This window comes from Acanthochromis polyacanthus, chromosome 23, assembly GCF_021347895.1.
Source record: "Acanthochromis polyacanthus isolate Apoly-LR-REF ecotype Palm Island chromosome 23, KAUST_Apoly_ChrSc, whole genome shotgun sequence".
Taxonomy (NCBI): Eukaryota; Metazoa; Chordata; class Actinopteri; family Pomacentridae; genus Acanthochromis; species Acanthochromis polyacanthus.
In genome coordinates, this window is record NC_067135.1 from 14,256,082 (window position 1) to 14,270,259 (window position 14,178).

Here is a 14,178-nt window from a genome sequence, read left to right on the forward strand (position 1 = left end):
CCATGTTGTATAAATCCACACCAAGCACAATTAACAAGCAACTGGGAGGAGAAGTAATTAGTATTATCTGCTTACCACCGTCAACCTTTATTCGAAGGAAAAGGGGTTAAAAACACACAATGAGACATAGACGCACACATTTACATGCACACACACACACACACACACACACACACACACACACACACACACACACACACACACACACACACACACACACACACACACACACACACACACACACACACACTAATTCCCTCCAGGCAAATGTGTAAGAGCTAATTACAAGCTCATTTACAACTCAATAGCAGTATCCTCTCAGACAAGTCTATCCCCCTGCGTCCTCCCCTCCCTTCGTCCCCAAAATACTGTATGTTGGCTTTTACCTCTCTGCCCATGCCAGGAGCACTCGGCAAACAAGCGACAAATACTGCTTCCTCGTCTATCGCTGCAGGGTGTGACGAGGACAGAGAGGAAGATCTCTTGATTCAATAGACACAGGTTTTATACCATAAATGTGGATGACAAATACAAAGGGGGGGATTTCACGTAAACTTTAAAACTTACCGTAAGTAGAAGTTTAAATTAGATCTCTATCTGCTTTGTAGAATACATTTAAATAAATATGAAGTATCCCTATCAATTAATTAAATAGACATAAATCATATCGATATCATTAGAAACTTTATGACCCTATGGGAGCCCAAATAAGGATAGAAAAAGCTAACTTGTGTGTTTCCATTTCCACTGTTTTTTCCTACTGTGACATCTCCCTTTTCACAATTGCTGTGCTCATAAAGAAGCGAAGAATATCAGCAAATCCTTGCAACTGACAAACAAAATAATTAAATGATTTGATGAATCGATTAACAAAATAGGTGATTGTAGCTGATTAATTTCTAGCTCAATAATAAATTGACTCTTCAACTGTTAGTGTCCTAATTTCTAATTTGCATGTAGGCATGCTGTGTTTGGACGAAAACCAGTCATGATAATGACTTAGTTGTTAGCTTGATCAAAATAACTGACTTATTCGTAACCTTAATCAAATTAGTGTCTCATATATATACATATATATATATATATATATATATATATGTGTGTGTGTATATATATATATATATATATATATATATATATATATATATATATACATATATATATATATACACACACATATAATTTATGGCAGATGTTCAATCTTAAAACAAGTGCACATAATTGTGCATATTTACTGTGAGAGTACTGATTTCTTCTTTAAAGGTTAAGAAGTATCAGGTACCAAGAGGGGGGGTTGCTTTACACTTCAAGCTGTCTGGAGATTATTTGTGTAATGAGATGTTCTTTCCAGGTATCGCTAACCAGTTTATTAGGTTGTTGTCTCCTCCAGGACAATGAACCACCTCCAGACAGTATCATGTTCGCTGTTTGAGGGATCAGCTTACCACAACCTCATGGCTAGCTGGAAAACTCTAATTTAAGCCTTTAAAAAATAACCCAGCAAATCACTGCTTGCACCGAATTGTTTGTGTTCTTGTTTGCCATTTGTGTTTGGGGAGCTTTGAAATTCAGGGAAATACTAGGGGGTACAGGTGATGTAACTTGCTGCGCAAAAATAGCACAATTTTTATGAAATTATACATGTGTAGGCCCTATATTGTTTAGATTTTTTTTAACATTTTGGTCTTTCAGCTTCTCATGCATAACTGTTTCTATGTGTTAAATGCTTATATTCTAAAAAAAAAAAAAAAATTAAAGCCAAGATCAAGCTGGTGAACTGTTTTACATTGTAATAAATTAAAAACTAGTAAAAGTTAATGAAGTTAAATGAATTGCTAGGGGTTCAGTACCCATCAGTTAATAAATAAAAAATATTCAGACCATTGAATAACTAATTATAACGTTTATGCTGATGGATGGTGCTGTAGATTTACTGGAATCTTTATTTTTACTGAGAGCATTATATTTACATGTTGTAGCTTTGACTTAAGCAAAATTTAGTGTTTATTTAGTTAAAATGCCCAACCAGATCAGCTTGTGGATACAATGGTTGCCTTCCACTACAAGCAACATGTGACTTAAAAAATGCCAAATAATTTTATCAATGGGTCTGTCTTGCTTTGTGACAAAAACCTCATCTTCCTCTGCACCTCTACATCATCATATGCAACAGGTGTTACTGTAGTTGTTTAGGAATCCCGAGGGATTTAAGGTGGGACTTATTCTTCCCTAATACTATAATGCTCATTAATTCCTGCTTTGGTGGTTTACCTCCCCTGATCCTGATCAGCCCAGCCCAACCCGTCCTCGCTCTGACGCTATCAGGGCCTCAGCAGAAAGTCCGCTCAGCTGTCAGGCGGGAAGAATCCTTGGGAGGGCAGTTTGTCTTAAAGTGGAGTATTGTGAGGAGAGGCGGGAACATGAGAAATGGGTACATGTCCGCTTGGACATGTCACAGATGCAGTTTTTGTGAGCTGCCATGTGCAGGATTGGGTGACCTTAGTCTTGAATAACAAAGGAAGTCTTGTAATCTCCCTCTGCTAAATTTTGGGTTCAGACTCCTTCCAACACCATGACATAGTGGCTGAACCTACACTTCTCTGTTATTGTAAATGGAGTCAATAGGATATCAGAAAGACATCAGTTACAAAATGTAACTGCAGTTGCACCATCTCAGGTAAAGTGTAAATATGGACCATTTCTTAAATGATTTTCATTATTAATAATATGTATGGGTGTTTGTATATGAGGAACTTAGGTGAGTCTGACATTGATATCCACAAAATAAAGGAAGATTTGTGCTTTAAGTTATACAGTTTTATAACTATGACGAACAGCATTTTTGAAAGCTGGTTGGTCATCTTCCCGTTGGTGACCTTTTAGTGAGTTGGGGGTAGTTTGAAGAAACACTTAATCCTATAGTAATCACTTTGTGTAACATTTTCTATGGGCTCATGTTTGAAAACCGTGGTGATTGTCATGTAGAGGTAGGTCTTCGGTTTATTTTTTATTGTTTAGCTGTCAACATCACGTCTGAGCTGCTCTGATGCTTTCGTTAATCACCTGTGACATGAACCAAAACATGAACACACTGTGGTCAGGCGGTCAGACATTAGATACTCGACTGCACATTAATGGTGGTTTTGAAAACAGTTGTGAGTACAGTGCCTCTGTCATTGTTATTTTTTGTTTGTTTAACTCACAGTTACATTTTTATCAAACTTCTTCAGCTCATCTTCACCCTTGCCTTAATTTGCTAAATACAGCGTCGATGCAGATGATCACAAACTGAAATGATACAATCTGTATTTGATTTTCTCAGTGTTTTACTTTTCTGGAGATGTCTGTTCACATTGTTTTCCACTAGTCCAATAGTGGTGTTTTATAGATGTGGGCAAAGCGGTGATGAATATTTTAAAGCAATGAGTGTTTACAACAGTATTGCATGAAATTTGAAGTTGGCAAATGTTGATTAGATATTTATAAAAATGGGGTTCTTTGTTCTTGTCAGTATTGCTAATTACTGACGTCTTATTTCAGGACTGTAGACATAGCTGCATCTACAGAAGGAGCTCCAAGACTGAATGTCATCTGATCCCAATTTCAGGTAATGCTGCACCTCTAGAAAACATAATTTAATCTAGTTACTGCTTGATTGAAGCTATATTTTCTGTAATGTTGAAGAGAATAGTGCAAGGCAAAGCAGAAACTTGGGAAGAAATAAAGAAGTATTGGAGGAATGGCATGCATTACACCACTTTCATATGCCCTAACCACTCAGCTATTGACTGAACAGAATTAGCATCACATACTAGTCCACTTTAACCTTTGTTCCTCACATTTAGTAAATTATTTTATTTGCTGTCATCATGGCACCCGCTCAGCATGATTTTTGCTGCACCTATAAAACACATTATACAAAGTCTGAGACAATGACTGTAAGAAAGTAAACAAAAATAGTGAAAACAAATACAGTCACCCTCACTCGTGGCTTATATTGATTTTGATTAAAGTCATGTTGTGTGATCCTTTGATACAACGGCTGACCGCTCAACTAAAGTTTAATCTGTCATATAAATCCTACTTAATCTCCTGTCTCACAACTGTTATATATATTAGGTGTAGTAACTGCTGTAACTGGCTTGCTAGGTTTGTTTGATATCAACAGTATTGTTTAAATGACTTTAATTTGTAGTGTTGCATTTCACACAGATTTTTCAAGTATATGGAGGGAATAGAAAAGCTATTTTAATATTTTCTATTGCAGAAGTGAGGCATAATAATATCACTCTCATCTTTCAGGTAATCTTTGAGACACTGTTGACATACATCCGTTTTGTGTTGTGCAAACACTGGGCTAATTATATCATAGCTTCCATCATCTGTTATTGAACTGGTGTGATAAACGATGATACCATCGATCGGAGAAGAATTAACAATGGCAGGCTGTGTGTGTGTGTGTGTGTGTGTGTGTGTGTGTGTGTGTGTGTGTGTGTGTGTGTGTGTGTGTGTGTGTGTGTGTGTGTGTGTGTGTGTGGGGCTGTTCGAGACCACATGTTGGTGTGAGTTATGTCTGTGTTATTTAGACATACACTGTTTAAATGACATACAGACATGCAGATGTAAGCACGGTGACTTCTGTGTGTATGTGTCTTTTTATGATAGTTTCTGATTTTTGCTTAAATTGGTTTGTCAATTACAGTACATGTTTTCCTGCTGGGTTCATGCAGCAGCAGGGATGAGAGGCTTAGAGGTGTTAGCGTGGTGAGAAGGATTACCTATATCTGTTAGGACTCCTTTTCTTTCCCCCGGGCAGTGTCACGTCTCATTACTTCTGTCCTCCAGCCTGGATAGTCTGGCTTTAGTGGGATACATTTAAAATGTGGGCAGCCTGGGTGTCCAAGAATACCAGGTTAAGAGGCAGAGTGATATGTGCGCCCTTTGCCTGAGAGGCTTTTTTCAGTACGCAGACATGTAAACTTCTCCCAAAGCTGGCATTGATGGCAGCTAAGCCTTCACCTGTTTAAGTGAAACGAAGCCTGCATCTCAGAGAGAGACATGCTTAGCAGGTGTTCAGTTGTTGTGATTCCCTTACAAAGAAAGATTGTTGGTGTTTCTTATTGAGAGAACTGCATGTAAATAACATGCAACATCACATGAATGAGAAAGATAAAGGGTAGAGGATATAAAGGAAGAAAGCCATAAAAATCACCGTCAACCAATATGGGGTTTTCACTGACCGATGCCGATGTTTAGAGAGCATATCATGCAGACAAAATAAAACAGTTCAATAATTTAATTATAACTACAAATCAGATACTCTGTTTGCTTAAGTAGATCTGCATTCTGTCTTCAGTGTCCTTTTCTTTAAAGAAAAAAGTGTTGAAATGTCCAGGAACTTGAAAAACAACATAATATGAAAAATGAAACATATATAAAGTTTTCATGTGCTTTATAGCATTTATAATCAGCTAGCAGCACTTTCTGCTGCTGATCAGATAAACATATTCATGTCTGATGTTGCAACTTTACACTGTGAAAAAAGACTCTATTGTCGCTAGTTAGATTGTCTACTTTGTTTACAGCTTCTTGCATGTTGCTATTTGTAGTTTTTCATCTATTTTAGATCATTATAAAGTGTGACATTGTCGTATCTTCGGGTTTTGGACAGTTGGCCAACTTGTTTTGGGGCTTTAATCAGTTTCTTTTTTGATTCATGTATCAATGGAAACTGATACTTCACCTTATCAGTTTAGGATGCATCAGGAGAATTATTGCTTTTGAATTTTTTTAGTCTGCCTTACACCCATGGGCTTCTACTTTTATTTTTGGGTTACACAAATGCTACAACTCCCATATAACTCAATAGCTCTAATGGATGTGATGCTTTCTGATAAGAGTTAACAATTTGTTCAGTGCATGTAAAGACCGTTTCAACCATTTCTTTAAACCAGTTGACTTTATCACCTGTAAATCCTTCCAGTCAAGTGGCTCATTTGAAACTGCTGATGTTAAGCTGAGTGACATAAACATCTTCTATAGTCTTTTTCTCTTCAAACTGCTGTTAAACATGCTACAGTGAACAAACTAGCACTCCATTTGTTGCCCACATTTCATTGGTATGGGTCATCGACTCTGTCTGTCCTCACTCATTCACTGACCCATACTCAAGAGGCTGTATGTGTACATGTTTGTTGACCCTTTGCTCTCCGTTCCCCTCTCTGTTACCTTCCCCACCCTTGGAGAAACCCCTCCACCCCCCACCGCCTGCTCATCTTCCTTCCAGCTGGTTCTCTCCACTGTCCAGAAGCCGTGGAGCTCTTCTGTCCTTAGTAGGATGGCTAATCTAGAAGGCGGGAGGTCTCCCTCCTGCTAGCGTACACAAGAGAGGGCAACCCTAATTGCTTATGTCATAAAGCTCTGTGACCCAGATAAGCCTTCTCTCGCCAAAGCTGTTGAGATAAACCCCACTTTACCTCACCAAACCTGCCTCTCCTGATCTACCACCCCCTCCAAACATTTCTGCACCTTCTGCCACATTATTAACACCCTGCACAGGGGGAGACGAAAATGATGAATCTTGATTTCTTTGTATTTTAAAAAAAATCTTATGCAAACCACCTCCTAGTAAACAGCTCTTTCTTGTCTCTTTAAGGAGAGAAAAGGATATCCACCCTTTTTTAAATGCATGAACGATCAACTATTGGTAAGGACTTGCTGTTAAGTGTGAGTAATAACAGATTGTTGCAGAGGAAGTTGTCACAACACAGGACTTGATAAGGTAGATGATGATTAGGTGTGCCCAATGAAAGCTGATCTGAAGCCAACTCTTGGAGTTGCGTGCTACTAGCTCTCGTGTGCCTGGCTCATTATTGAGCCCGGTAATGCAGGCTTAGCCACAAAATGCCACGGCGCCTCGGATAGTTGTCAAGTGCCGAATGTCACACGTGCTCCACTTTAACAACAGATGGCTGGCTCACCGATCAACACTTGGGCAAAGTCGAAGCCACACAAACATATTAAATTGATGTTTCATTTTCCATGTTAACTTTCTAAAAGATGAGTTTCTCATACAGAAATACTTTATATATATATATATATATATATATATATATATATATATATATATATATATATATATATATACATATAATGAAAAACCTTGCTCCTCAGAAGTCTTATATAGTTTCTCTTGGGGTGTAGAGGATGGGCTGTCATCACAAAAGACATTTTGTCGATATCAGAAGCCTCGCTGACATTTCCGTAAAGTCCACTTTAATACAGATCTTGATTACTAGGTAGGAGCTTTTAATTGGATGCCGTTCCAGCTCACTTTGTAATCGCCCATCACACGCTACTGGTGCAGGGATGCCTTTAAACTCCCACTTTAAGCCATGTTACACCACAGTTAATGTCAACTGTGTCAAGTCTTTCATGAACCACAGTACACCACAACCAATCTATAAATTTACTGTAACGTTAGACACTATTTAGCGAAACAGTGCTGTATTTCCTGCCTTGTCTTGCCCTCAGCTTCTTTATCTCCTATGTAAGTGATACTTCTAGAAACTCTGTTGACAATACTTGTCATTACAAATCCCTCTGGTGTAGTTAATTGGTTGGATATAAAGGTGCACAATAAGCTTCCTGTTGGTCTGTGGACTGTTGTTCAGTAGCTGTAACAACTAGTTGCATTTTACATAATAGTTAAAACTAGAATGAATCACAGATACAGGTCAAATGAAAGTCGTCCACAAGGTTTATTAGAAATTTCATCAAGACAAATCAGGCATTATATTTTGTGAACACAGAGGAAAAATAAATACTAAAAAGAAATGCATTTTCAATAGATGAAAAGACATGAGAAATAAAGCACTGCACTGTACTGTTAAAACTGAACCCACTCCAAAAAAATCAAATGAGTGTTTAATAGTTGTTCAAAAACCAAAATGTTTCATATCTAACACATTGTGCTACAGGTTTCTTGTTCGGGTCATTAAATAAAAATGTGTTAAAACATTTTCACAATAAATATATCATGAACACTACAAGTAAGGAAGGAAAAAATATTTAAATCTCTCCAAAATCATCAAATACATGGCTATATAACATTTAAAAGTAACCAAATAACATCTTTTGTTTCTGCATACTTTGTTGTATGTATGTATGTATGTATGTCCACTAAAAAGACAGGAGTAAGAGCGGTCGTCAAGGTTTAATACTGTATGTATGTACCATAGAGTTACAGAATAAAGTCTAAGATCAAACTTAGCTATTTGTTTACTAGTGGTGTTAAGTGAAGCATTTCCACAGCAATCCATTTGATAGCACGTTGCTTTTTGTTCGTGGTTTACGCTTTATGCAGTATATTTCTCTCTGTACCCACTAACCGTGCTACATTTCCGCTCGTAGCTGCCTGTCCCATCATATACTCTCCTTCACGAGGTGACTGCCAGTGTCAGACCCTTAGTGTTAGAATACAGTAGTTTTACACAGTGTAGGCAAAAAGATAGTGTCGTACGTCATCTCTGTACAGTGCTTTGTTGATTTACCCACTCACAGGGTATGGAAAACTTCTGAAATGTGCCGACCGCTGTGGCACAGAGTAAATTCACATCCATCCAACCATCAACAAACCCTGGGATGGTGTATCCTGTTGTCTGCTGCTCTCACTACAGGCTTTAATATATGTGCTGCCATTGTGCATCAACACTCAAGTGACTGCTGCCATCTGGTGGTCAGAACATGTTACTGACTTACTGAAATTTAGAAGGACTGAAGTTTTGGGTCATACTTTGTCCATTAGGCTGAAAAATTGCCAATTGGTAAAAACTTGGTCTGAAGCCTAAAAATCAGACTCAGCTCTCATTTTATCTCCTTTTATCATCATCACCACCACTATTTGTCTTGTTTGGTAGCTGACAAAAATGTCTGTAACTACACCTGACATTTTTGGACACACTACCACAATGTAAAGTCAGACTGTTTTTTCCCCGACTACATTTACATATATCTGTAAGCCAATTATCCTGTTAATTTTTGAAGAAAAAATCCACAACCAAAGGAGATAAATTTCAACCTTTTCCTTTCACCATCCCCTTCATTTGCATTCAAAGGTTTTTAGTTCTCATAGTTTCATACCATCAACCAGATTATTTCATTTTAAACCATATGTACATAAATAACTAGCATCACTGTCCTGTTTTTAGGAGACCACATAGCGACCTGTTGTATAAAACAAGAAGTGCATCTTTCCTGCTCATGCCTATCTACAAACACATACGTGATGCACCTTAGCTTTCTGAATGACGAACAAATCCCCACTGCTTATGTCACTCTGCAGACTGAATAAATAATTAGCTAGTCAGCTGCTCGACACTAAACAGCTTAAAAATGTACTTGGGTCCATTGAGATGCTGGTGCGGTTCTTATTTCTCATTCTCACACTGTTGGCTCATGACTTTATAAGCTACAATGCAAATCTGATTTAAGGAACAAAGCAACATTTTTGTGTCTTTTTCAGTACCTGGGCTAGTTTAAAGTTATTTTAAGATAGGCCCGAATGCTTCATTTGCTTTAATATTAATTTAAATCAAATGCCATCTGGATTCTGATTGTGCATTTGAATCCAAACACAGTACACTCATGATTTCCCATTCACTTTTTCACTCTTAAGTGATCATTTCTAATTTCAGTCCCAACTAGCATGATGTGCTCAGAAAAGCCTGGAGAATATTTCCTCGCTGCTCATTTTCACGGGGAATTGAAATGCACCCAAGAGTTGGATTAGCTTAAACTCCTACTGTGCCATCATCACAAGAAATCTCAGAAAAACTAGGACATTTATGTGCAGACGTTGAAAGTTGGGCAAGGAGAGTTTGACTGGAAGCCAAATTGGGTTACAGTGAAAAAATGTTCATCGTTTCAGCTCAAGACTGACTTCACTGAAGACTGATACCGACAGGATAAAGAGCCCTCAGCCCATCCTCAGCATCGTCTGTTAGAGGATGGGTATTTGGTTTTTAGGCCCTCTTTGAAGCTGCGAAACAGAACCCGGTTGTGTTTGTTCTCCTCGTCTTTCCTAGCGTGGAACTCCCCCTGGATCTTGAAGCCCCGGTGTACCAAGAAGGCCGTACTCAGCACAGAGAACCTGTATCCGGCCACATGGAGCTCACAGGCCTGGAGGGAGACAGAACAACAGGAAGAGAAGGCAAGCATGAAAGTGGGAAGTGATGAGAATGAACGGAGAGGCGGTGAAAGGAGAGGAATGACAGAGGAGACAACTTGTGCAGAGGGCAAAAAAGGTGAGAATAAAGGTGACAGTGGGGAAAAGAGGAAGAAGAGACGAAATGTTGGAGGAAGTAGGACATGAGAAAGGAGCTGTAAAGAATAGGAAGACGTGTCAGGAAGAGGCCATGTGGAGCGATGAAACTGATCTCAGTGTGGAGATGATCAATTACCAAATCCTGTAGTTTAGGTTATATGTTATGCAGCATGTCTAACCCAGGATTTACACGGTCGTAGCACTGATTTTACACAACCATGCTGTCCTCCTTGTGTGACAGTCACAGTTTGAATAACTGTATCTCATGTCATGAATAGTGAACTGAAACTTCACTTTAAAAAGTTCAGTCACTTCATACTATGGAAAAACTATGGCGGATATTTCATTATTTTCTAACATTTTATAGACTAAACAATTACACCACAAAATATTTGTCAGAGTAATCAGAATCAGTGAATGACAGAAAATTAAAAATCTCAGTTCCAGTTAGAGCAGCACTTCAGACTTCTGTTGGTCTGCATCAGCAAATAGATCCAACAATGTACTGCATTAGGACAGTGCTGCAATATGCCGAGTACCATGTTCTCCTAAAAACACGAAAAAGTATTGAACTGACTCAACTCAGAGTCAAACGAGGGGATTTAAAGGATGAGATTGATGATGCTTTACAGTTCTCTTGTTGTCAACTTTTGTAATAGTTGGGTTTTTTTTTAGGATTCAATGGTAATGTCTTTTCACTTCAAATGACCACCAAAGAGTTTGATCTTAGCCTTCCACTTGACAAGCTGAACTAATGGCAGCATTGCTTTACAACTATACATAAATGCTTCTCTAATTCTCATTTGATGGAGGACCAGGTTGTGATGGAGATTTGGGACTTAGTGGGTTTGCATTTTAGGCTTCAGCTGGCATAAACTTGGTGCTAACATGGTTTAATGTTCTTCCTTTGTACATCTTCATCATTCTATAAATCTGGTGATCAGGTGTGGATTAGAAAATATGAAAAATTATTAAGGAATTCTAAGTCTTAGTCTAATTTGGAAGTTTCTACATTTCTAAGGAAGTGGATTAAAGTTTTTTTTGTCAAACTAATGTCACAAATAACCATTTGCAATCAAATGTTCAAATTGTAACAACCTGGCTGATACGATTGAAGCCGTATTGCTTGAAGTTCTCATCATAGAGTGGCACGGTGTGGGGTCCAATGTAGAAAGGCTCCCAGGGGTCCACCCAGGTGAGGGTGTAGGCGACTTCCAGGTTGGCCGGCCCTCTAACGTGACTGTTCACCCACTGTGAGTAGTTGGTAGGGGCCTGACAGCGAGGACACAGCTCCTCATAGAACGGCCGGACTTCTCCTACTTGGTAGAGCTGAACCAACTCTGTCTTGGTAGCAGGCATCTTCCTGGCGTGGCGGATCTCAAAAGCTGGCAGGACAAACACCTCGTCACTTGCTGGCTCATGCTTCAGGATCATGGTCTGGAACTGCTGATGCAGGTCAGCGCTTGGCATCATGTCGATGTCTATGACCAGGATGTAGGAGGACTCGGTGCCACCTCGGGCGATGTTACGGAGAAGGTTGTTGGGGTAGGAGATGTTTCCACTGATGGCATAGTTCTTGTATTTGTCCCTGTGGGTCTCCAGTCTGGAGAACACTGAGGCACAGTCCTCAAGCCCTGCAAAGTGCTCTCTGTCCTGTTCAGGGAAACTGGCTGTCTCTCCTGAGAGACACACCAAGTGGAAGTCCACCAGGGCTTGGATCTGAGGGCAGAAGAAGCTGAGTGCATAGACCAAAGCTGTGGCAAACTTAACATCTTGCCCATGTGCGAATATGGCCACAGACAGAGGGTTTTGCCACCTTTCCAGGAGAGATTCCAGGTGATGCAGGTTGTTGATAGTCGTGTGTGTAGCCAAAGCCAGGATGCTGGAGCTGGGGTCGGAGCCCGGCTTCTGATTAGTGGTGAAATCACTTTTGATCAAGTTCTTGTACACGCGGTACTGACCACTGTTGTCGAAGATCCCACCAGTAGACAGGGAGTACCTCAGGCGCTCCTTTCGTGAGTTCTTCTCTGGGTGTGCATTTTTCTTGGCCCCGGAGCCTCCAAAGAGCTCAGAGTATCGGTACCGCTGCTGCTTACCGTGGAACTTGGACAGGAAGGACAGGTATATGAGCTGCAGGAGTGCCACTATCAGCAGAGCACTCAGCACCACTTTGAAGGCGGAACATTTCTTGGAGAGATGCATTCCAGAGAAGCTGCAGACTGGCCGATCACTCTGTACACAAAGCAGGTCCGTTCACCGGAGCTGGCTGCCGCTTCCTTGAGGGCTGCTATTTCTGTCCAGGACTCCCAGCTAACGTTGCCTACATTGCTACCACGATGCTAACCCTACAGCCCAGCTGGCTGGAGATGTGACCAACACTTGATGGCATATTTTGCTGATTTGTTGCTACGCTAACCCAGATTTTCTTATGACTCACGACAACCCGAAAAAAGCGACGAAACGGACCCAGCTTCTGTGATCTCCATCAAAACACAACACAGTTGTTATCAGGCGGCGCTGCTGCTGCGACGGCGGCGCATGAAGATGTGTAATAACCGTAATGTCGGGAGAAAAGGCGCCGCTGAATCTGGTGCTTGCTAGCTGCTGTTAGCTGAATTGGTGCTAATGCTCATTATCATAATGAGAGGATCCTGTTACCGCTGCGTCATATAAACGTGATATGAACAGCATTATACATCAAATAACAAATATATGAACATGTGAGGTCTGTGTTTTACATAAAAATCAGTTTGGATGTGTATAGGAGTCATCCAGACGAGGTGGCCGAGTGGTTAAGGCGATGGACTGCTAATCCATTGTGCTCTGCACGCGTGGGTTCGAATCCCATCCTCGTCGGAATATGTGTTTTCATTTTCTTAATCCTGTCACACGCGTTTACCTCATTTGTGTCTTTTAAAAAAAATATTGTTTCCATTCATATGTTGGATGTTGTTTGATAGTCTAATTAGGAGAAAACAGTGAACAGATATAAAAACTCATGATGCAAATGGTCTTCCTTTGCCTGGAAAATCCAGACTGACTTTATTTATGTATTAATATAAATACAAATAAAGGCAGTCTGGCATTGTGATGATAGGAGACGATTTCAAAAAGGAGGGGCTAACGAATGCAGCTTGAACGAGAAAGAACCAATCAGCATAACACAGATCTGACGCACAGACAAATCGACCTTGAAGTCCATGTAGTCCAAACAACAATGGCATGCAGCCGAGAAAGCGTCGCGGTGAATGATTACTGCCGTTTTTGTCACAAAAATATGCGAATACATGGGGTACTCTCAAGTACAACACTTATTTTTGAAAAGGCTACGCAACAAAAGACTCTTTCCGAACGATTAGCAGTGTTAGGAATAACTTCGTTAATGTTTGTGTTTGGTTACGGGAGGTGCGCAGGTGTTTTATGGGTAATCCAGGCGCTGAAGATGACGCAGCATTAACTCCCGCCTCCCGTGCTATGATTGGTCGTACCAAACTTTCCGGGGAGGGAAACGCGATTCAATTCGCCCAATGCCAAACTGATTCTCCTGTATCTCCTAACATGGAGATAGGAGATTACATGGAGATTCAGTTTGGATTTTCCAAGCTAGGTCTTCCTAGTTCAGCTGAAAGTTGAAAATCTCATTTCAGTTGTGATAGTAGTATAGAACGTAAAAGGTGTTTAGCCACTTAAATGGACTGCTCCGAGTTCCTAACACATCCAAACAAGTTCCTAACACATCCGAACAGTTCCAAACACATTCCTAACAAGATCAAAGAATTCTAAACAATGTCCGAACACAGGTCCGAACCAATCCGAACAACATGCTGGGTCACGTGATGTAAAGGGGCGTGGGT

The 14,178-nt window shown here is 40.0% G+C and overlaps 1 protein-coding gene and 1 non-coding gene across 2 annotated transcripts; one reads left to right on the forward strand and one right to left on the reverse strand.

The window, feature by feature from the left end:
- Positions 1-7,743: 7,743 nt before the first annotated feature.
- On the reverse strand, positions 7,744-12,874 carry b4gat1 (beta-1,4-glucuronyltransferase 1). Its single transcript, XM_022202190.2, has 2 exons — positions 11,423-12,874; positions 7,744-10,179 (listed from the first exon to the last, which is right to left on the reverse strand). The coding sequence occupies exons 1-2, from the start codon at positions 12,524-12,526 to the stop codon at positions 9,988-9,990; spliced, it is 1,296 nt and encodes a 431-aa protein (XP_022057882.1). The 5' UTR covers positions 12,527-12,874; the 3' UTR covers positions 7,744-9,987.
- A 224-nt stretch (positions 12,875-13,098) lies between these two features.
- trnas-gcu (transfer RNA serine (anticodon GCU)) lies at positions 13,099-13,180 on the forward strand. Its single transcript has one exon. It is a non-coding gene; the product is annotated as a tRNA-Ser (tRNA).
- The last annotated feature ends 998 nt before the right edge of the window (positions 13,181-14,178 follow it).